We start from the raw sequence: 23,709 nt of genomic DNA on the forward strand, positions 1-23,709 counted from the left end.
GACACAACCCCCATCCACACTTCACGCACTCATGATCATGAGGCTAGCATCTCTCTTATTGGGAGCGCAGAGTATGAGAGCGAGTGACTTATATTTTGTATCGCCTAGGCCCCAACATCTTTTGAGTATATCTATTTAATGTTATCAACTTTAAAGTCTTTCTTTTCCGACTTTGCAAGTCTTGACTCTTGACTCTTGCACCTCGTAACGTAATTTAATTTTAAATGTAATGTGTATCATGATTCATAACTTTTGGAGTTAGAAAGCTTGTTGTTATTGATTGATTAATCTTGATTCTTTACTCCTCTAAAATTAACAATTTTGAGTACCGTCTCTACCCCCCGTCCCCGTTCCCTACCTTTAGCCGTCCCCGTCCCCCGTCCCCGTCCCCTGGTAACTATGACATAGATATGTCTTTGCGATTGATTCCAGGCGTCACCGCATTTCACCACTGCTCAAAACAAAAAGACATAAAAATGCAGTGCACAAGTTTTATTGAATAATCTCCCATTCCCATAAGCTTGTGCGTTCATCTCAGGCACAGGCAGCATGGTTTGATGTGTCAATCCAACTCCTCATGATCCATATGGCATATTTGTGGATGGGTGCATATGAGGATGATCAGTGGGCAAGTAAAGCAGGCAAGGTGTAACAACATTGAGTGGAGGCAAGCAAGGGGAACCCACATCGGACAGGAGAAGGTGAGGTGAAGCCAGAGTTTGTAGTAGTGCTAGCTTAGGGGTTTAGGGGCTTGTTTTTGGGCTGATTAACCAATATCATCATTAGGGTTCGAATAGCCCAGCGGACAATTGGCAGGCTTGAATGCTATACAGTAGAGGTCCCTGTAGTGGTAACGCTTGTCCACACCTGAAGCATAGCAATGACAGCAGCATATCAGGCAGCACCTCATAACTGCAGACCAGAGCCAGGCTTTCGGATAGACTTGTAGAACTCCACTCAACATCAAGCAGGAATTTTTGAGGGCCCAACAACAGGCAGTCACATTGTCAATCCAGCAAGGCAATGTGTTGGCCAATGGCAACTGTGCACACAGAGCTAATCCAACAGCGTCAAGAGCATTGAGGGGTCAGCAGCCGGGCACAGTAGGCCACCAGTCTTCAGTTTCTCCAGATGTCCTCTCATGATGGCGGTATTCCTCCAGCAATCTCAATATTAAAAAAAACTGTGTCGGCTGCGGAAGGTTTAATTGTCGACCTTCAAAAACAAAATTGATGTCGTCTCTCAATCGTCAGAAAGTCTTCCACTGTGCTTGGTTTTTGAGTAGATTTTAAGTCACATGCTTTCTTCTGCTTTTCTAGATCAGGCTGCATACCAATGAATAAGTTTTGATCCGGCGGTTGAAAACTTGTCACGTAGCTTCACGAGGGAGCAAAGAAACAAATATTGCCTCTTTGCTGCCCGCATACAAATGTAGTTATATGCCATGTGCATCTCTACGTTCTGACATACATGAAAGCCGTCCATGTAGATCATCCATATGCATCTACAAAATGAAAAACATGGAGAAGTGAACGCATTAGCATGTATACAAGGGACAAACAGGCCATGGAAAGACTTACTAGTCGAGCTGATAAGCACTTCCTTTACACAGATTATTTGGTAAAATGTCTACACAAGTTTCCATGTCACGTATCTGCAGTGATGCATACTCTGGTGTCGGCACATATCCTTCACCCTTCAACACTCTAGTTAATCTTTTCAAATTAGCATAAATCCTGAGGCTTTCTGAGTGAGTTGTATCTCCCACTTTGAACTCTTCAATGTGACTATTGGCCTCAATCCAGGCTATTCCAGGCTTCTTCCATGAGCAACCCAAAACTTGAGCCCCTCGTACTCTGCAAAAGTCTTCCAACATGTGGGCATGAGAAAATATGCTAGACATCAGCACAAAGCCCGCTCCATTTGGATCCAGCTTAGTGACTCGGTCAAAGCATTCTCTTCCTAGATCCACGTCACCATACGTTCTGCAGGCAGTCAGTAAGGATGTCCACCCAGTAATATCCGGCATGACCGGCATAGTTTGAAGCAACTGTACAGCTTCCTTCAACTTCCCAGTACTACCAAGAAGGTCGATCATGCATGTAAAGTGCTCAAAGCTTGGAATGATGGAGTGGTCTAGAGTCATAGACTTGAAATAGCTATGGCCTTCCTCAATTCGCCCCGCATGACTGCAAGCTGAGAGAATGTTAGTGTATATGGTAGAGTTTGGCTCAACCCCTTCTCTTTCCATGTCCTCCACACACTGCTGGGCTAGCCTCCAGTTCCCACGCTGAGAATAGCCAGCTATCATTGCACCCCAAATTACTACATTCTGATTCATGGATTCATCCACAGAGTCACATGCATCCTCCGTGCTTCCACATTTGGGATACATATCTACAAGGGCACCTACGATGACTGTGTCCATATCAAACCCGCTTTCAATGATCTGATTATGCACCAGCCTGCCCTGCTTTAAGGCTCCTATACTTGCACAAGCTTTTAAGATGTAGGTGAATATAACTTTATCTGGCTTGACCCCCTCCTGCTGCATTTTCTTGAAGAACTCAAGTGCAAGAAGCCCTTGTCCCTGCTGCATATAACCACCAATCATTGCACCCCATGACACCACATTGCGAGTAGGCAACTCCTCAAAAACTTGGTGGGCCTCCTCCAAACACCCACATTTAGCATACATGTCAACAAGAGTAGTCCCGACAACCACATCATAGTTGATCCTGCATTTTACCATCTTCTCGTGTATCTGCTTACCCTGCCCTATATTCCCTAAGTTGGCACAAGCTTTCAAGACACAAGGCAAGATTATTTTGTTTGGCTTTATGCCCTCCCTCTCCATTCGCTCATAAAGCTCAAGGGCCAACACACCCTGCCCATTCTGAGCATAGCCAGTGATCATTGCACCCCATGACACCACACTCCGGTTGGGCAGTTTCTCGAACAACTTGCGGGCTTCCTCCAAGTTCCCACATTTGGCATGCATATCAACCAGTGTGTTGCACAAAACAACATCTGATTCAAGCTCAGTTTTGATGATCTGATCATGTATCAGCATGCCCTCTCCTATGGCTCCTATGCTACCACATGCTTTCACAATGCATAAAAATATGACTTTGTCGGGCTTTATGCCTGTTTGGCACATTCTCTCAAAAAGCTTGAGAGCAACAAGGCCATGACTGTGCAGGGCATAACCGTCAATTATCGCCGCCCAAGATACCACATTCCTGTTTTGCAAATTATCAAAAACTCTCTGAGCCTCATTGAGGTATGCAAATTTAGCATACATGTCAATGAGGGTGCTACCGACAACCACATCAGACTCAAACCCATATTGAATTATCACACCATGCATCACCTTGCCATGTTCTACAGCTCCCAGGCTGCCACAAGCTTTCAAAACACTGGGGAATATGAACTTGTTTGGCTGTATACCCTCATGAAGCATTTGATGATACAACTGGAGCGCCCTGTGGCATTGCCCGTGTATAGTATGTGCTGTTATGATGGCATGCCAAGTGAACACATGTGGATTCGTGACTTTAAGGAAAGCTAGATTTGCTTCAAGCAAGCTCCCAAGAGATGCAAAAAAGCGGATGAGCTGATCTCCTAAAACAACTGAAGTGTCAAGATCATGACTAACCATGAGAGAGTGTGCGTGCCTGCCAGAGGCTATGTCTTGCTTCTCCATACATTTCTGCAGGCGTTCTTGGAAGAAGTGCTCCTGTGAGATGATGCTATGCATGTGAAGTGACTCGTTCCCCTGGGATACCCCCCTAAGAAGAGACAAAACAATTATGTTGAGCATGGCATCATATGTGCATAGCTTGTACTAAGCAGAAGGGAACAATCTAGACCCATAAAACACTTTACCTGATAGAGTGCCCTGTTTTATCGTATATTCCAGAATCAAAATGGCAATGGGCTTCAAGATTTGTCGACGTGATCGTTCCTTTCTTTGGAAATGGTCGACTAATCATAAAGCTTAGCAGCCTGTTTGTACGCCTGCCTTTGAGAAAGAGAGAGAGAAAGGGGGCAGAGGGGGACACACAGAAATCTTGAGAGAGAGAGAGAGAGAGAGAGAGAGAGAGGGGGGGGGGGGGGGGAGGAAAAAAAAATATTTTAAAAGTTATTTTTATAAAAATAGGATCCCCTTAGAGAGAGAGAGAGAGAGAGAGAGAGAGAGAGAGAGGTGTATTAACGTCAGTAGAATGCAACACCGAGGGCATATATGACCAACGGTGGATCATGGCCTTTATAAGGGCCCTCGCACTAGTGAATCTGCCACACTTGTGGGTGGCAGAAAGGAGGGGGCGAATTTGATTGACAAGGCCGTAAAATACTTGTAAAATTTTAAAATGCCCGTCATCAAAATTACTCTAAAATTAAAAAAAACTTGCTATATTTCACCAAACCCGATAGTTTTGAAGGGCAAGAGTACCCGTCAAAAATCAAGCCGATGGCATGTAACGAATAAGTAGTATTTTAAAAAAATAGATTAGTTATTATATCACTATTGTTAGGATTCATACCTTGTACGTCCACAAGCTAAGTGCATTAATGACACCACTCAAGCTAGAGCCCCTCAACAATAGTGATATTGAAATCTACATAGTATAATAAAAGGAAATGCTGTTTGTGTATGGAATTTGTGCATGGAATGCGCCCTGTGCCCCTAGAGGCCTAAAGTGTGTGCATGGGTAAGTGGTATCGCCTAGATGTAACGACTTTCCTAAGTCCACTAGGTAGCCTCGCAGCTCCCATGAAAAAGATCTCCAATGGGGGCATGATAAAGGTATGATGAGGAAACGCTGAGACTCGTCCCCCAACTTAGAGATATCGACACTTCTTTTCCTAATCTTTTATACTATGAAGAGTGTTGGTGAATAATTAGTAGTCTCCTTAGGGGTCATCAAATGCTCTCTAATAAGCCAATTTACCTTAACAAGATAGAGGCCCATACAAGCCCATACAACTCTAGTCAAGGTACTCAATAAAGTCTGATAAAGGTTCAAAACCCACCCAATAGAAACAATAATTTCTAAAGAGAATGCGGAGGAGAGGGAGAGCTTCAAACCCTAGCAAGCAAACACACACACAAGAGAGAGAGCAAGACACAAGAGAAAGATGGATGGCTGAATTTTCTTCTATCTTCTTCTTCTCTACTCAACCAACGTAACATAACAGATAAGAGTACACACTATATAGGTTAGTACTCAACTACTACAACATTTAAGGGTCGGTCCATAATGTGAACCCGACTAAATGAGCTGGCACTATAACTATGCTAGTCTCTAGTAATCCAAAACGGCTATCACACAACCTGTCATCCCACTGGCCGCAAATCACCCATAATCTCACCAACCATGCTAGTGGTGTAGATGCGGAAGCTATCACCTAGGCGAGTCGTCATCAATGTCCGCCGTAGCACTAGTTGAGCTCGATATCTCAACACTCCCCCTCGAGCTCAACTCCACACACTGCACTCCAAGTAAGCTCCTAAACATGTGGAGCTTCTCTATGCCCAATGCCTTCGTGAAGATGTCAGCCATGTGATCCTCTATGCTGACATATACTAGATCTACATCTCCTGCTAGAACCTTCTCCCTCACAAAGTGATAGTGCATCTCAATGTACTTCGTTCTAGCATGATATACTGGGTTATTGGCCAACCATATGCTGCTCATGTAGTCACAATATATGACAACTGCCCTATCCAGGGGCTCTTCCATGTCACGAAGTAGCTTCTGAAACCAAGCTACCTCACACGCTGCCATAGTAGCACCCCTGTACTCTACCTCTGTACTCGACAAGGGAACTGTTGGCTACTTCTTACTGCTCCAACTCATGGCACCACTCCCAAATGAGAACATAAAACCACGAGGAGATCTCCTGTCTGCAATACTACCAGCCCAATCAGCATCTGTGTACCCATGTAATTGTATCTCTGTGTACCAGCCTCATAGAAAAGTCCATAATCAACTGTGGACTTTATGTACCTGAGAATCCATCTAGCCACATCCAAGTGTGGCTTCCTAGGAGCCTGCATAAACTGACTCACAAGTCCAACAGCATAGCTCAAGTCTAGCCTCGTAATGGTCATGTAGATCAAACTACCCACTATGTGCCTACTATAGGTAGTGGGGTCCTCCAACAGCTCACATGTATCTGCGGAAAGCTTTGTGTTCTGGTCCAATGGCACTGAAATACGCTTACAGCCTGTCATACCATACTTGGACAACATGTCCAAGCCATACTGCCTCCGCAATAGCAAAATGCCATGAGGTGATCTCACCACCTCTATGCCCAAGAAATACCGCAGCTCACCCAAATCCTTCATCTCAAACTTCTGCTTCAAAAGCATCCTGACATCATGTATGTCTGCATCACAATCACCAGTGATAATCAAGTCATCCACATAGATGACTAATAGCATGATCCCTCTATCTGTCTTTTTCACATATAGTGAAAAATCTGCATTGGATATCTGAAAGCCAATGGTAACAAGATACTCCCCGATCTTGTTTGACCATGCTCTGGGTGCCTGCTTCAAGCCATACAAGGCTTTCGTAACCTGCACACAAAATCTGGATGTGCATCACTCTCATAACCTGGTGGCTGCATCATGTACACTTCTTCTTGTAAATCACCATGCAAGAATGCATTCTTTACATCCATTTGATATAAAGACCAACCCTTCGCTGCAGCCATAGCAATGACAGCTCTCACGGTTGCCATTCTTGCAATTGGGCTGAATGTCTCCTCATAGTCTATGCCATAAGTCTGTGCGCATAGCCCTTAGCAACCAATCTTGCCTTGTACCTGCTCAGTGAACCATCAGCATTGTGCTTGACTTTATACACCCACTTACATCCAATTGCCTTCTTTTCCTTAGGCAAAGGCACTAACTCCCATGTTGCATTTGCATCCAATGCTGCCATCTCCTCATCCATGACATCTTCCCATTTCTTGTTTCCAATTGCCTACTAAAAGCAAGTGGGCTCAACCTCCTATATCGCTTTTACCATGTAAGCATAATGATGGATTGTATATCCCATCATATCTCAACCTGTCATAGGGTATCTAACCCTCGTAGACCTGCGTACACCTGGATCACTGCCAGGTGTCCTCAAAACAGCCCTAGTTCTCCTTACACCATGAGTAACCACATATGGAATGCCAAGCTCCTCATCAAGGCTCTGCTCAGAGCCACTAGAGTCACCATCCACATATGAGTGACCTGCTGACAGATCAAGCACAAAAGGTTGATCTACCTTTTCCTTCACTTTCCGTGATACATGTGTACCTGGATCATTCCTCAACCTGCTTGACCATGGGCTAACATTGGATCCACTACTCAAGGACTCCCCAGGTCCACTCAACACCTGTGATTGCTGCTCTACATGTGGTGCAACATCAGCACTTCTTATTTCTCTGCCTTTGGATTCAACTTTGTTCTCATTTCATCACAAACATGTACATATGCAATACACCCAAACACTTTTAAGTGAGACACATATGCAATACACCCAAACACTTTTAAGTGAGACACATCCGGTCTTATGCCTGTAAACTTCTGTTCATGAGTCATACCATAAACAGCTGCAGTGGGTGTCCTTCTCATAATGTACACAACAGTTGCTACTGCTTCTACCCAAAAGTAATGTGGCATATTCTTTTCAGCCATCAAGGCACGTGCCACTTCTATAATGTGCCTGTTTTTCCTTTCTGCAGCAATACCATTCTATTACGGAGTGTACCTGCACGTAAACTGCCTCTTGATTCCCTGCTTTCTCAGAAAATCACTGAACTCATTGGAGAAATATTCTCCCCCACCATTTGATCTTAGGCATTTTATTTCCATGCCTTTTTCCTTCTTGACCAAGGCTTTAAATCTCTGAAAGTGGGCAAACACCTCATTTTTCTCCTTCATGAAATAAACCCACACTTTCCTAGTGTGGTCATCAATGAATGTAGCATAGTACCTGCAACCTGCAATTGTTGCAATCTTGGTCGGTCCCCATACATCTGAATGTATGACACCCAATGGCCTTGCACTGACATGCTTTTCATGTGGGAAAGCATGTTTAGCCTGCTTACCAAGTTGGCATGCTTCACATACCTTATGCATATCGTCAACCTTAAACTTTGGCAAACCTGCAACAATATTTTGGGCCTGCATAGACTTCAGTCATTGTACATTCACATGACCAATTTGCTTGTGCCATATGTCAATATCTGCAATGACACCTGTTCCATATGCAAACATGGCTGCCTTTATCTCAGGCATGTTCACATCCAAAGTAAACATCCTGGCATTTCTGTTAGCCTTTGCAACCAAGCGACACTTATTTTTAAAGTCTTCCACAAAACATCCTTTTGAGGATTAAACCTCACTTGCATACCCTGCTCAACCATCTGTCCAACAGAAACTAGGTTCTTTGTAATATTCAGAACATGAAGTACATCAGCCAAGTACTTCATTTTTCCATCTTGCATAGACAATGGCACTTTACCAACACGCGCAATGGAGGCGCAATGGGATGCGCAGTATCATCACATGTTTCTACATAACCTGGTTTTTCCATTTTCTACATATGTCTAAACCACTCAATGGCATGCGCAATGGAGGTCTTGAATGGCTTGTACTCTTTGCCAAGCCCATTCAGACAGACACTCACCAAATCATCATCCTCCACTGATACATTGATAGACCTAAGGGATTCAACAATGCCCTTGATTTTTAAGGCATATTTATTGATGGACATGCTTTTGTTTTCCCTAACTGCAATGGAGGTCTTGAATGGCTTGTACTCTTTGCCAAGCCCATTGAGACAGACACATTCAGACAGACACTCACCAAATCATCATCCTCCACTGATACATTGATAGACCCAAGGGATTCAACAATGCCCTTGATCTTTAAGGCATATTCATTGATGGACATGCTTTTGTTTTCCACAGTATGCAACTCTTGCTTTAACTGCAACTTCCTTGCCTTTATGTTAGTCTGGAACATTTGAACCAGATTCTGCCATGCAACTGTTAGAGTGTTTGCATCTTGTATGTGTCCTATCATAGTGTCTGTGACACTAATTGAAAGCCAATACATGACTTTTCTTGCACCTTGATTCCGATCCTTGAATGCCTTTATATCTACAGGAGTGGCATTCTCCTCAGATAACTCTGGAGGCTCCTCATTGTCTCCTTCTACATAATCCCAAAATCCTTTACCCATTAGGAAATTGGTCATTCTGAACTTCCGGGCATGGAAGTTATTCTTATCCAGCTTCTCACTAACAATTTGATTAATTCCGTCAGACATGTTTTTCTACAGCAATCAAATAACCTGCAAACAGACAACTTCTGTATGCAACTTGTAATACAGCAGTATCTCCTGTAACTGATGCAGCGGTACTTCAGCACAACCTGTGTGTCACCAAATGTGACCAGAGTACATGTACACACCCAGTATCAACAATACATGTGCAAACCCTGTCTGCACTTCCAAAATGCACTACTGCATTGCAATAACCAGATTTCGAGCAAAAACAATTCTCCACCATAACTTCCAGAAAACTGTTGAAAATACCTCGCAGTGACAAAACGGGGCCCGTAATGTGCTCAAAACACGAATCTAGCCCCAAAAATACTATCCAATATGATAAATTACCTGCTCTGTAGCTCCACTCCTGCGAAGACAACTCCCAGAGCTACTAAGGGGGTGTTGTACCTAAACCAAGAAGGGGAAAGAGATGATGGTGCTCTTACCCGTGTAGTATCGCTTCCTTCCTTGCTTGTTCTTGCCTCTTGCTTGCCTCCTTAGCTCTCACACGTACTAGGCTCTGATCCCATAAAGATAATGTGGGGGAGAGGGAGAGCTTCAAACCCTAGCAAGCAAACACACACACACAAGAGAGAGCAAGACACAAGAGAGAGATGGATGGCTGAATTTTCTTCTATCTTCTTCTTCTCTACTCAACCAACATAACATAAAAGATAAGAGTACACACTATATGGGTTAGTACTCAACTACTACAACATACAAGGGTCGGTCCATAATGTGAACCGACTAAATGAGTTGGCGTTATAACTATGCCAATCTTTAGTAATCCAAAACGGCTGTCACATAGCCTATCATCCCACTAGCCGCAAATCACCCATAATCTCACCAACCATGCCAGTGGTGTAGATACGGAAGCTATCACCCAAACGGGCCGTCATCAATGTCCGCTGTAGCACTAGTTGAGCTCAATATCTCAACAATTTCTACCTTAGACCTCATAATATGTTGGGTACTTGGAAAGGTACTGCTCCTCTATCTCACTTGTCCCTACCTCAAAAAGCCGGCTTATGCAACAAGAACTCCATAATTGTGGATCCCCATAAAATCTCGTCTTACATCTTAGACAATGTGAATGAACTCTATTATGTCCAATCACCATAGCATGTGATGTGTTGCTCCTAAATCAAGCAGCTATCTTAGTGTGAATCTTAGTGTGACATTGTGGCAACCACTCTACATATATCACACCCACTCTACATATATCACACCCAAATTGACAAAACCAAAGTTTGTTTTCTTTTCCCCCCCTCAAGCATAATTGTGAGTGGGATGCCTACATAGAAAATGGACCATCTACTACTATTTTCAAGGAGTCACCTAAAATGTCCAAAAGTTGGTGTCACACACATTTTCAAAGGTAGTAAGATAGTGTGCTGACATATATCTAATAAGCTAGAAGTATGAGAAGATGCCTGCTCCACTTGGGCCAATGTTAAGGTCAAAATTGAGAATTGGTAGCCAGGCGACCTCGTGCCACTCTTTGGGTTGATTAGTCAACCAAAAATTTAATTTATAGAGCCTACAAAGTGTTTACTATGGTGGTTGAAAATCCAGCATTGTTCTCCACTGTTCGCACATGTACTCCATATATTCTTTCATTTTCTTGGTAGTGTCAAACTTGGATGGATCAAATAATTGGAAAGTTACTCGCAATGCCATAAATTCTTTTGCTAGCTATTTTTTTTATTGGCATGTAATATGGGTTTATGTGCACTAATTGTGGCATCTGGATATAGTGATTGTCAACCACAAGTAGTTTATATCTTGACTTTGGCTAGATTGCAAGTACCACCTATGGTAATATCTCTCTTCAAGGTGAATAGACTGCTTGACATAGCCTCCTCTTATTTCTTTTAGATGCTCTTTCCTCCATGTCTTGAAGTTTTTCTACACTAGTACTATGCCATGTGAATCTCCAATATGTCCTAGAGCATGGAATCCTACAAGTGTGGTTGAATCTCTATCACCACTTGCCACGGATCTTTAGGAGCTTTAGGATGTATAAACTTTTTAGGATTTTGCATCAATGCTTGCATTGAATAGGATTTGGCATCAGTGCTTGCATTGAATATGGTTTTGCATGACGAAGTTATGGCACCGAGCATAGGCTTCTAGAGATAATGGTTTATACTATTGGGACCATCTTCTTGAGCACTTTGAGCATGACACTTGCACTAATCTTTAGGTGCTTTAGGTTGTATAGACGCTTTGGGATTCGGCATTGGTATTTTGTTTTGGATGTGGTTTTGCAAGACGAAGTTATGGCACCAAGCATAGGCTTCTAGAGGTAGTTTATTACACTATTGGCATTTAGATTAAACATAGGATTTCTAAATCTTCTTCCTATATCCTTAGTTAATGTTTCTCTTGTTGTTCTTGCACATGTGTATCTTGCATCGATATTAAGCTATCTAAAAGAGTATCAATGCCTTTATCTAAATGAGTATCAAATCACTCCAAGGACTTGAGAGTATTATTGGGAATTTCAAGAGTAGATGAAGAAGCAGAAGGTGCTTATCATAAACTAGGTGCTTGGGTTGAATCTTGTGCTTGTGTAGTGAGTGCATGTGATTGTGATGGGGGATGATCAATTGGTTAGTCTGACAATCATCTTGTGAGGGAAACTCTATAGAACCATGGCCTTATGTTGATCATGTTTATGAGGCTTCTCGTGACTTTTTGGCCCCTTCTTTGTATTCAAGATCATTAGGCTTGATGGTGTCAAGGAATTCTACACCAAATCATCGAGGTTGGGATCTTCTTCATCTTCATTAGGGTAGGTAACATGAATTGTACTAAACAAGAAATACATTTTTGGCTTAAAGTTATTGATATATCCTTTAGTAGAGCAAAAGAATACCCCTTGGATGATATGGTCATGTAGGTATTAGTGTGTAGCCTTGGCTCTTTTTTACCCTCATTTTGGGAACCAATCAAAGCTTTTTTTGAGATTATCTTCCCGAGCTAGTATAGATGTTAAGATTTCAAGGCAATCCACTTTAATGATGGTGTCATCCTTGTCATTCAAGATGATGGAATCTTGGAGGATTTGGCACCATGATTTGAAGTCAAGGATACCACATTGATAGGGCAAGATATCCCCCCCAAAGAAGGCCAAGGCTATGGTCACAAGAGGATGGGTATGTTTTGTAGCGTGATTGATGAGTGTTGGAAGTGCTCATGTTAGCAAATTTGTGTAGTTGATATTATGTTGTAAGGAAGAGAGTGTTAGTGTAGCAAGAACATGTTATCATCGTTAGTTCTAAGATGGCTTAATGGATCTGTAATGTCATATCAAGATCAGTCCATTATGCACATGCATGGGAGATTATAGAGAGTGGAGTAATGGGGATATACCAATAATAGGAAACCAAAAGGATGGATATTTAGAGCCCAAATATGTATATTCAAGGAGAGGATGATATGCCTTCAAGGGGCAGTGGTACACCATGCTTCAGGTGTCTTCTTTGTTTTCTTTCACTTGTATGGAATGAAATACAATGCTTTGTGCTTGTCCCCATTATTCCATGTGTCTTATTGTTTTCAGTCTATCTACTACAGGGAAGATCCCCAACACTACCTTGGTACAGGACTCTCTTTCGAATCCTTATATATCACAAGGTCATGAAAAATGGTTTTAAATATACTCCACCCTTGTCCATTCAAATTTAATAAAAAGCTTGGCAGGGACACTCATTAGCGATATGCATATTGAAAACCATATTGAATCATGTTTTGTAGCTTTGGTGTGTTGGATGCACTTGCCTTTAGTTTTTCTTGCAATAGTGTCCCAATGTTTTTTACTACCTTTGCCCTACATCTTCCTCCTTCCAACGGGCTTGTTTTTCAACCACTAGAATGCAAAGTCAACTGGATGAGCCTTGATAAACAATGTCCTTATCATTGTAGTCAAACCTATCCTCAACTATGGTAGCTCTCTGGAAGTAATCATCAAGAGTGGCTAAAACTTCTACCTCTTCCATCCTCCTAATTCTCTAATTTAGGTCAGCTACTATGAAGTACTTCTTCAATGTATTATCCCTAGGCTTTTCATCATCTAAGGGTTTTACACCTTAGTGATGTAATCTCTTACCTTGAGATTTTTTTTCTCTATTTCTTGCATAGAGCTAGCTCATCCCAAAATCCTATAAGTTGGAATTGGCTCATCCCAAAATCCTAAAGGTTGGAACCTTTTAGATGAATGCAAAGCTGGAGGCACAAACCCCAAAGGCTTAGGAAGCCCCAGAAACTAGAAAAGGTTAGATAGTTAGTAGCCTCCATAGGAGAGTCTATAGAGAAAATCCAACTCAAGCTAGCTCTAGATAAGAAAAAGGCCCAATGTAGCCAAGTTTGATAAGGCTTGAGAGAGTATCCCAACCCCATGTTGGAGAAAGCTCAAGTGAAACAAGCTTAAGAACTTATCAACAAAGTTCAATCTGAGTTATAGCCCCCATCCTTAAGTAAGTGGTTGAATACAAACCACTAACACCCCTTGAGTGCATCCTAGACTCAACTCCATAACAAAATAGCAAGCCTTGGAGCAAACCGAAAATCTTGCGTAAACCATTGACTCCTCAAAAAGAGAGTCCAAAGGAAGAGATAATTCTAGAACCAAGGGCCCCTAAGCCACACAAACCATACCAAAATTTGCTTGATACAATTGTATAAGACTAAGACTAAGATATAAACTAAGGTCGATACATGCTTCCAATGGGTTGACACAGTGTTTTTCAAGATGATTGTTGACAACTTTCTTTAACCCCTTTAGAGGACCCACATATGAAGGACAAATTAATGCATATACTATACATATTTGAAGGCCCACCTCTAGTGTGGATATTGTCTAAGGGATGTAGTAGAGGTCTTATAGCATTCTTGTATTTGCAAGTCTAAGTTCTAATAAGTTCTCTTACAACAAGGATGGAGAGACTTATCAAACTAGATGCATGGGAACATTCTTGTATTTTTTAGTTCAATTTCTAATAAGTTCTCTCTTACAAGGAAACACAAACTATGGAGTGACTTGTCATATTGGATGAATGTGAATCTAAGAGCCAAATTCACTAAAGATCTAAAAGAGATTGAGCTGAACCAATTCTAACCAAAGCTCTCATTACTAGATGAATGGGAACCTAAGAGCCAAATCCACCAAAGAGCTAGAAGAGATTAAGCTCAACCAAAACTAGAGCTCTTGTAACTAGATGAATGGGAACCTAAGAGCCCAAGTCAAAGAGCCAAAAGAGATTGAGCCACATAGCTCTCATTCTAAGCCTAAAACCAAACAAGAATTACCCAAAACACACCCAAAGTATGGAAAAATCTTGAAAGATGAGCTTCAAAATCCAATCAATATAGGATTTGTCTACGAGATCGAGTATGCCTAATATCACCAACTGTGATCGTTCCCAAAAAGAATGAAAAAATCAAAGTGTGTGTTAACCTCAAAAACATTAGTGCCACTACACTTTATGATCACGACTATCCTTTATCATACACAAAGCATGTATTAGAGAGAGTAATAGGAAAGGAAGCTTATAGATCCTTGGATAGATTCTTAGGTTATAATTATGTCATGATTGATCGTACTAACAAACACAACATAGCATTCTCTATGGAATGGAGAGTGTATGCTATTACCAAGTTATGGCAATCGATCTAATCAATGTTCCTCACCACTTTCTACAAACTAATGTGTCACAGCCTACAAGGATTATATTTTGGAAGTTCCTTAAGGTAATTAATGGATGACCTCTCTACGATAACTCCAAATGGAAATAACATTTAGCTTGTCTTAGCCTTTGAGAGAGGTGTAGGTTGTAATATATCTCACTAAACGTGCTTAAAGCTAGGAATGGTCTTGGAACACATTATCTCCATTGTTGATTAAATGGACTAAAGAATGCCAATGTGAGCATATGACAAACTAAAGAAGTCATTACCAAGTGTATCTATCCTTAGACAAATATCCTTAGAGTGCCATGATGAGATGTGATCTTACATATCCACATTGATGCTTCACTTTCAGCATTTGCAATTGGATCTATGTTGCTGTAAGTCACCAAGGGAAAATAACATGGAATTCCATATGTGCTTTGCTAGCTGCTCTCTTGGCTTTAAAAATCATATTATTTATTAATCCATCAAGTGTGGATTTACCTAGTGAATAATCCTATGCCCCACAAGGTAAATCACCATACATTACTAATCCTCGTAAATTTAACTTCTCTATCATAGTAATGAAAGGGTCATTCCTACATGTTTACCTAGACCATCTTTCTAGAATACCAAATGGAGAACTCCCTCAAGAGTGGAAGATGATCTTCTAGAAACTCATTTATTTCATCTTGATCATGTATCACAATGGAGGTTCTCCACTCCTAATGGAGAACCTCCATTAGGAGTGGAGGACCCTCCCTTTGCTAAAGTGGGCACTGAAAGTAAATTCTTCTTTATGCCTGGAAGAAAATATACATTTTGAAGACAAAGATCCTCACCACTAGCAATAGTAAGGCAAATCTCACCAATACTTTTGACTGGATAGGAGGCATTTTTGGCACACATAATAGTGTGACCATCCTACACATATATCATATTATTGACCAAACTTCTTTGAGAATTGATGTTCTTAGAAGCACCATTTTCAAGATACCAATTGTTTGAAGCACCATTTTCAAGATACCAATTGTTTGAAGCAGTTGCACTGAGACATGAATCCTGGTCAAGATTGAAGCTATAAAACAACCATAATTGAGAAGTCTTCAAGGATAACATTTGTAGAGTCCTCTTTCTTAGCACTCTCGTTGTCTAGGGTAGAACTGGTAGAACATTTGTTAGATTCCTTTTTCTTCTTTTCTATAGTCTATAATTTATAGTAGTGATTTAGTGCATGGCCAAGACTTCTTTGGCTTATTGGAATCATTCTTAGTCTCTTAGACGATTTGTTTAAATTGTTATTTCGATGGAGCTTCTTGCCTTTGTCCTAGTGATAAGAGCCTGATGACTCCATGTATTCTTTCTAGACTGCTCCTCCTGCAACAAATAAGGTAACAAGCTCTTAATAGGTAAGAGGGAATGTGTTGCCTCATCTCAAAGAAAGCTGGAGGAAAGTATTAAAACCCAGATAAGATTCACTCAAAGAGTTAAGAGTAATGTTAACCATTCCCTTATCAGAACTGATCTCATCAATGATGACAAGTTGTTCTCTTAAGTCCTGCAACTTGGTTGAATGTTCATTCATGGACCCCTTCATGCATTTTCTCATTATCAACAAGTTGTCTTTTGAGAAAAGCAACTCATGCATCATTTTTAGCATGATACACATAGTCAAGCTAAAGTGTCCCAAGAAAGTTTAAAAAGTTTTACAAGAATGGATATGCAAAACAATAAACTTTTTGATAGACAAAGCAATTAATGCCAAAGCTTTTGTAACTAACAAGACCATATAGACTCTTTATGATAAGAACATTTCTAACCCATGAAACTTTAGAGGGAGTAATTTGACCCAACTAAATTGTCTTCTTTTAAAAGAATACCAAACAATCTCTGGATGCCTTGGTGGGGCCATACCTGATTACTTGCTAAAAATAGTGTGAAATAAAGTCACTAGATGCTGTGATTGATCTATCAATCTGCTAAAAATGTATAGTTGAATTGGACCATTGAAGTCTACGGTTGCATTGAATGATTGAAGCCTTGGATTGGACGATTGAAAGCCGTAATGGAATCAAACTATTGAAGTCCTAGATCAAACGATTTGAGTCTTAGATCGAATGATTGGAATCTTGGCTTAGACGGTCGAAGTCTACAATAAAATCAAACAATTGAAGCCCTAGATTGAACAATTTAAGTCTTGAATTAAATGAACGGTCTTAGAGTAGAATTAGGTGATTTAAGAAGTCGAATTGCTTGATCAAAGAAGTTAAATCACCAATCAAAAAAAGTGAAATTGTTCTATTGAAATATTGAATTAAATGATTAAAAAGATAAATCGGACGATTGGAGAAGTCAGATTGCCAATTAAACTGTCCTGAATTGCACAATTGAATTGTGCAAAATCAAAAAAGATTTAATCCGACGATCAAAAAAGATGAATCGGGCAATTGAAGAAGTCGGATTGCCAATTAAGTTGGTCCTAAATTACATAGTTAAATTGTGTAGAATCCCATGATTTTTGTAGTTGAATTGATCGATTGTAAAAGTTAGATCAAATTGAACTTGGTCGGAGATTTCAAAAGTTAGATAGTGTGATTAAACTAAACCGAAGTTATCTGCCACATCTCAAGCACTAATGAAGTGATGATACATAATTGATGGAGCTGATGTCAAATGGCAAGTTGGACAACTGTAGTTGAAGCCATTTGGAGCTTGAAGTTATTGAAGAAATTGAAGAAGCCGCTTGTGAGTTTGAAGAGTTGAAGCCTGCACAACCACTTGTGGGGGCTTCAAAGCGTCAATGAAATACCAAACACCAAGTCTACTCTGATTTTACTCTGATACCACTATTAGCTCTGAGTCTACTCTGATACCATTGCTACCACTATGGAGTCTACTACTCTGATACCACTATTAGCTCAAATGGAGCTGAACTCACACATACACAATGATATATAGTGTGAGAGAGAATGACTAGCTCAAAGGGGAGAGAGATGAAGCTCTCTCTTCAAGTATAAAGAAGAAAGTACAAATAAGCAGCAATCTTAAACAATGGATGAGGTTACTTATATACTAGCTAACCCTAAGGTATTCACACTTGGATGGCCATGGGGAAAAACCCATTGGGCACAAAAGTGCCCATCGTATTAGTACATGGCATCAATGTAGTACTGCCATAAATATCTAATAGCCTTCAATCCCAGTAAATGACCAACATTCAATAGAGTGCTCCCCGTTTAAGAAGGATAGACTCCTTTGGATCCACCTCAAATAAGGAGCTTTGGGAAGAAATAAGCCAATGAAATACAGTCATCAGTGGAGAAACAATGGAATACATGGAAATAGGAGCCACACATAGGCCTCCAAGCCTCAAATTCACCAGCTGGATCTATCAATAACGCCCTAAATTTTATGAAGAAGGTGTTTAACCGCCCTATCTTTGGACACAAGTCTGGTAAAGGAGTAAGAGCAGGACCATGAACCTCAAAGTTTGCTCCCACAGGATGCAATGAAACCATGTTAGACGCCATAATGTCTCATTTGGTGTCAATCCTAAGCTAGATTTGTCCTAAGCAAACCATGACCTCATCAACAATCTAACAATCAAAGTATGGCAACACAAACAAGGCATGTCTCATTTATTATACCACTAGGAACAAATGTTTCACAACAATAAGTGCACATATAGTGCAAGCAGAAGTCTCCCACTTCACAAGAGTCCATTATTATAGAAGTGCCTTTACCATAGAACCACATTCCAATTCTTCTCCGTTTGGATGAGAAATAAGGAACACAAGGAAGGGAAAAGAGCCAATTTTTGGGGCTACCTCAAACCAAAGGGATCCATGATAGCAATCTCAGAACATGTCCTCAGATGCAATAAGCCTATAGGTTCAAGGCCATTGGAAATTGCATCATGTACCCGGAAACAAATGGTCTTATGCAACCACCTCCTTACATTCCATTGCCAAGTGAATATGTAGAAGACATGCTGAGGGTGGCATTTGAAATGGGAAGGGGGGTTGTGACCAACATAGCACCTAGAGGCTCAGATTTATGTAAAACTAAGCCAATCCACATATTAAGAGAAATAATTTATTTATATGTAAAAGTATAAAAAAGCACATGGGATAAAGAATACAAGGGCAGGTCCACTTCAAGATCAATTCACCTGCAAAAGTGAGAAGCTACATTTGCATCACTTCAATGTATAAAAAATGAGAAACTAAGATCACTCTCTCGTTTTGAAGATTGTGTCAACATTCCTTCGGACCCCCCCAAATCTCTTCTCCTCCATTGTTAACAAGCCTTAGACACCACTAACTTGAGAGTACCCGCTATGTAAAAAGGAGTAAGAATTGTTTTTTGGTTATCATTTTATACTTGATGACATGATACTTGCTAAATTACATGTGTACTTTGGAATGAGTGTGACTTTTGAGGGAGCTTTTGCTAGCAACTCCTCTCTTCAAAATGTGGACATTCTCTCTCCAGCACCTCCACCACTGCCTTCTCCAATCTCCTCCAACTACCTTCACCACCACCTCTAAGCCCAGCCCACTTTCTCCCCTCTAGCCCAACTTAGCTACCTTCACCACCACCTCTAAGCCCAGCCCACTTTCTCCTCTCTCTTCCTTTCTCCCCCTATCTCCCTCTCCCACTCTCCTCTCTCTCTCTCTCTCTCTCCCCCTTTGCCACCCTCTCTCCTTCCTTTCCCTCTCCCTCTCCCACTCTCCCTATGCATAATCTCTCCTTCCCTCTCTCTCACCCTTTTTCCCTTTCCCACCCTCCTTCTGGCTCTCTCTCCTCCCCCCCCCCTCTCTCTCTCTCTCTCTCTCTCTCTCTCTCTCTCTCTCTCTCTCTCTTCCCTTTCTCTTTACCTCTCCCTCCCTCTTCCCCCTCTCTGTCTCCTTCATTTCCATCTCTCTCTCTCTCTCTCTCTCTCTCTCTCTCTCTCTCTCTCTCTCTCTCTCTCTCTCTCTCTCTGTGTGTGTGTGCATAATCTCTTCTTCCCTCTCTCTCTCTCGCTCATCTTCAACCCTTCTCCCTCCCTTTGTCCGTCTCTCTTTCACCTTCTCTCTCTCTCTCTCTCTCTCTCTCTCTCTCTCTCTCTCTCTCTCTCTCTCTCTCTCTCTCTCTCTCTCGTCTTTACATGCCTTTGCATAGCATTGCATATGAGTTTATTTTCCTCATTTGTATGTTTGTGTTTGCATGACATTACCTGCTCTTTATTATCCTTTTGCATGTCAATGCATGTATGTGCCATTACAATACATTACATTGCATGGTACTACTTGCCCTTTGCATAGTGTCTCATGTCATTGCATGTCTTTGCATGTGATTGTATGTCATTTGAAGCCTTTTCATGTGACTTCATATTATTGTATGCGAGTACAATTAACAAGGTGAATAATGTACATAATTATACATACAAGATAATTTCATTTTAGGAAAGATATCTAGTATGCCTTGCATATTGTTTCATAAAAAATAGTGAACAATGTAAAAATATTAAGGTTAATAATTTTGTAATTATTATTAAGGTCATGGCATAATTATTTGAGAGGAAGAGGGAGAGTGAGAGCGAGAGCGAGTGAGAGTGAGAGATAGAACCACATGATAACATTACATCCTCATGATCAAAATTACTACTTTCAATTAGAAATAAAACCAAGATCATTCACATACAACTTCCAAATACAACTCTTCTATCATAACTATTATTCAGTACCATCGAGAGTTCTATGGGCATCACTTATTCTTCATGGTGTAGGCACAAAGTAAGCGAATTCCCTTCTGCACTTCCTCTAGCAAGAGACGCTTGAATGCATCATCAATAAAACCATGGACTCACCATATAGCAATTAATCCCACCACTTTGGTTGCACTAGAGAGATATCATCATCACTACTAGGAAGTGGTAAGGATGTGAGAGATTTCCATGCTTGTGCACCATCTACGGTCTTTGCAAGACCTCTACATTGGTGGCCTCCCTAGCGATACGTGCAATAACAACTTCAATGCTAATTTTTTATGAGGCCATCACAAACAATAGGAAGGAGGGTTGTGGGTGGTGTGCTCTACTAATAATTATAATCTAAATGGTGGTTAACAAAGTTGTATGGAGGTTATCTGTATATTTATAGTAGTGGGAGAGGTGTGCTGTTCTTTTTCACCAAACAAAAAAAGATAACTTTCTTCTTTTTTACTGTCAGTAATAAAGGCATCTTCCCTCAAAATCCTACACCCCAATAATGAAGGCATCTTTTCTTTATTTTTTGGGAAAGAGCAAGTATATCATGAAGAACAATAAACAATACAAAATTTAATAGGATATTATAGCTGCCAATTGTGGGTAAGAGAAAATCTTGCTTCGAAAAAGAAATTTCATTTGGATCATGTACTGTTTTGTCAAAAGAACAAAAAACAAGAAATTTGACAAGGTAATTAATAAAAAAAGACAAGGTAAATTATAGTTGAAAGACCACTTTATTCCAAAAAGGTTATTACATCATCCTTTTAGGCTAAAGACATCTACGTACTTATAAGGGCTACAATAATCAAAAACTGTTTACAAATGATAACATACCATAACTACCTAAGGGTTCCTAGACTTATGTGCTTTCATGGGCTACTCTATTCTTCAACTCCTCTCGGAGGGGCTCCTCCTTCTCTTCGACAATGTACCCGTAACTCCGCTAAGTGCCAATAGCACTTCCAATCTTCATATTCCACACATAAAAATCTCAAAAATTGATAGGATCATTCGTCGTTAGCATCTTGCTCCAAAGATTGTGGGCCTCTATCATGATTCTCAGGCAAATGTTCTATCGCATCTCTGCTTATTTTATTACATAAATCTTTGTAAAGCCTATCAAGGGTATCCTTCAAAGTATAGTTGGGGCCATTAGAAGAAGACATAATTGAGATCAACAAAGGTTAGTTGATGATGGTGAGGGTTGTTAAGGAAGAGAATGATAGTGGAGGGAGAGGAATACAATAAGAGGGAGAGGGAGGACATTAGATTTGAAAGTGAGGATAAGAGTAAGAGCTAGGGGTCATATTTATAGATACACAAAGCTAAAAGCAAAAAGGAATTTTGTATGAATAATTTTTAAATTTAGAAAAGTAGATGCATGGATATTCCCTAAATTTAGAAAAGTAAATGAATGGCTATTCCCTAAATTTAGAAAAGAAGATGCATGGCTAAGTGTTGTATGTAAAAGGAGGAATTGCATGAATAATATTATATTCAAGAAAATCTACATAGATATCAACATTGAGAAGACCTTGAAATAATATATGAACATATTCTAGCCATTGAGAAGACCTTGAAATAATAAATAAACATATTCTAGTCATTGACATACAACCATATTGATTGTCCTGTTAAAACATTTTAAAAATGAAAAGTAAATAGACCTTGCTAGAGAGTTGATACAAAGGACATTTCATTATTGCAAGATGAAGGACTTTGTTATAGCTAACCCTAGCCCCCCGTGAAACACATCCAATAAGAGATTACATAGTGAACCACAACTGTCATGAGGATCTTTCCAATGGCCAAGCTCGTAACCCTTGAGGTCTCCAAGCTCTACAACTCCTTGAGACATAATTCCACCTCTTCAATGGGGTCAGGCATTCCCTCACTAAACATTCTTTCAAGCAAGAAGGGTGTCTGCCCACTTCCTGATGTCCTATCCTCACTTTCTTCCCGAATGATACTAGGTATAGCTAACGGCGGTTTATGGCTCCTGTGAGAGGCTGAACTTGTGTAGGAAACACTGTGTCTGGGATCTTGATTTTTCTAGGTTCTGGCTCCAGTTCTCTTTATGTTTCTTCCACCAAACCCCTTAAGTTTTGCACTCGTTCAATCCCCTCTACTGGGTTTGGGTAAGTCCCAATCTTTTTCTTGAGGGTTTTTGGCCCACGTGGCTTGTCTTTGAGAGTCTCAGTCAGTCTAGGTAGCCGAGAGGGCATTAGCTAACTTGGTTGTGGGGCAGGAGGAGTTTCCTTTTGTTTCCCACGATTTATGTCTTTGCTTGATTCTCCTTCGTTGCACTCCCGAGTGGGTTCCTCCCTTAAAGTAGTGGCTTTGGTCTCCATGGTTTCTATTGAATCAGAATCATCTTCAGGATCATTCATATACATAGGGTCGTCTCCTGTCCCTATATTAGTCTTTGAACTAGGTTTGGAGCTTGTGGCATTGCGATCTCTTCTATCGCATTTTCTTTTTCTTTGCTTGAGCAATTGATGCAGTATCCCTCTCTTCAAGAATGTAGTTTTGATTTTGAAGCATTGACCGTGTGACTACATTTGCGGGTACAACAGGTGTGGTTCCTAGTGTCTCATTGGTGACCTCAACCAAATTCAATGGCGTAATCTTGGGTGCACTTGGATTATGTGGACATTGAGCAATCAAATGATCTATGCCACAATGATTACATGTAAGTACCGGCATTCCCAACATGCTCCCTTGATTTGGTTGCATTTGAGTAGCGATCTTCTGTAGCCTATTAGGGCACTCCGCTACACGATGCGGTCCACCACAATCGTAGCATTGAAGAGATGGTCTCCTAGCAAAGGTATTAAGGTTTTGCCCTCTTGTGGCGAGAGCAGCCGCTTGATATACAGGCTTGACTTGCCCGAAATGATCCTCCATGTAATACTGGGGAGTCATTTCAAACGTATCAATC

General features: G+C 40.7%; 1 protein-coding gene across 2 annotated transcripts; it reads right to left on the reverse strand.

Moving 5' to 3' along the window:
• Positions 1 to 471: 471 nt before the first annotated feature.
• On the reverse strand, positions 472 to 4,090 carry LOC147618969 (pentatricopeptide repeat-containing protein At5g27110-like). Of its 2 annotated transcripts, XR_015262002.1 has the most exons (3): positions 3,889 to 4,090; positions 1,334 to 3,791; positions 472 to 1,215 (listed from the first exon to the last, which is right to left on the reverse strand). XR_015262002.1 is itself a non-coding variant. In XM_086774171.1 (2 exons), exons 1-2 carry the CDS (start codon positions 3,993 to 3,995, stop codon positions 1,580 to 1,582), a joined length of 2,319 nt encoding a protein of 772 aa, XP_086630297.1. In that variant the 5' UTR covers positions 3,996 to 4,090; the 3' UTR covers positions 472 to 1,579. The 2 variants fall into 2 exon arrangements, 1 of the variants encoding a protein (XP_086630297.1); XM_086774171.1 differs by having other exon boundaries at positions 472 to 3,791.
• Positions 4,091 to 23,709: the final 19,619 nt, after the last annotated feature.

Source organism: Cibotium barometz, chromosome 34 (genome assembly GCF_041138505.1).
Source record: "Cibotium barometz isolate CiBa-2024 chromosome 34, ASM4113850v1, whole genome shotgun sequence".
NCBI classification, from domain to species: domain Eukaryota; kingdom Viridiplantae; phylum Streptophyta; class Polypodiopsida; order Cyatheales; family Cibotiaceae; genus Cibotium; species Cibotium barometz.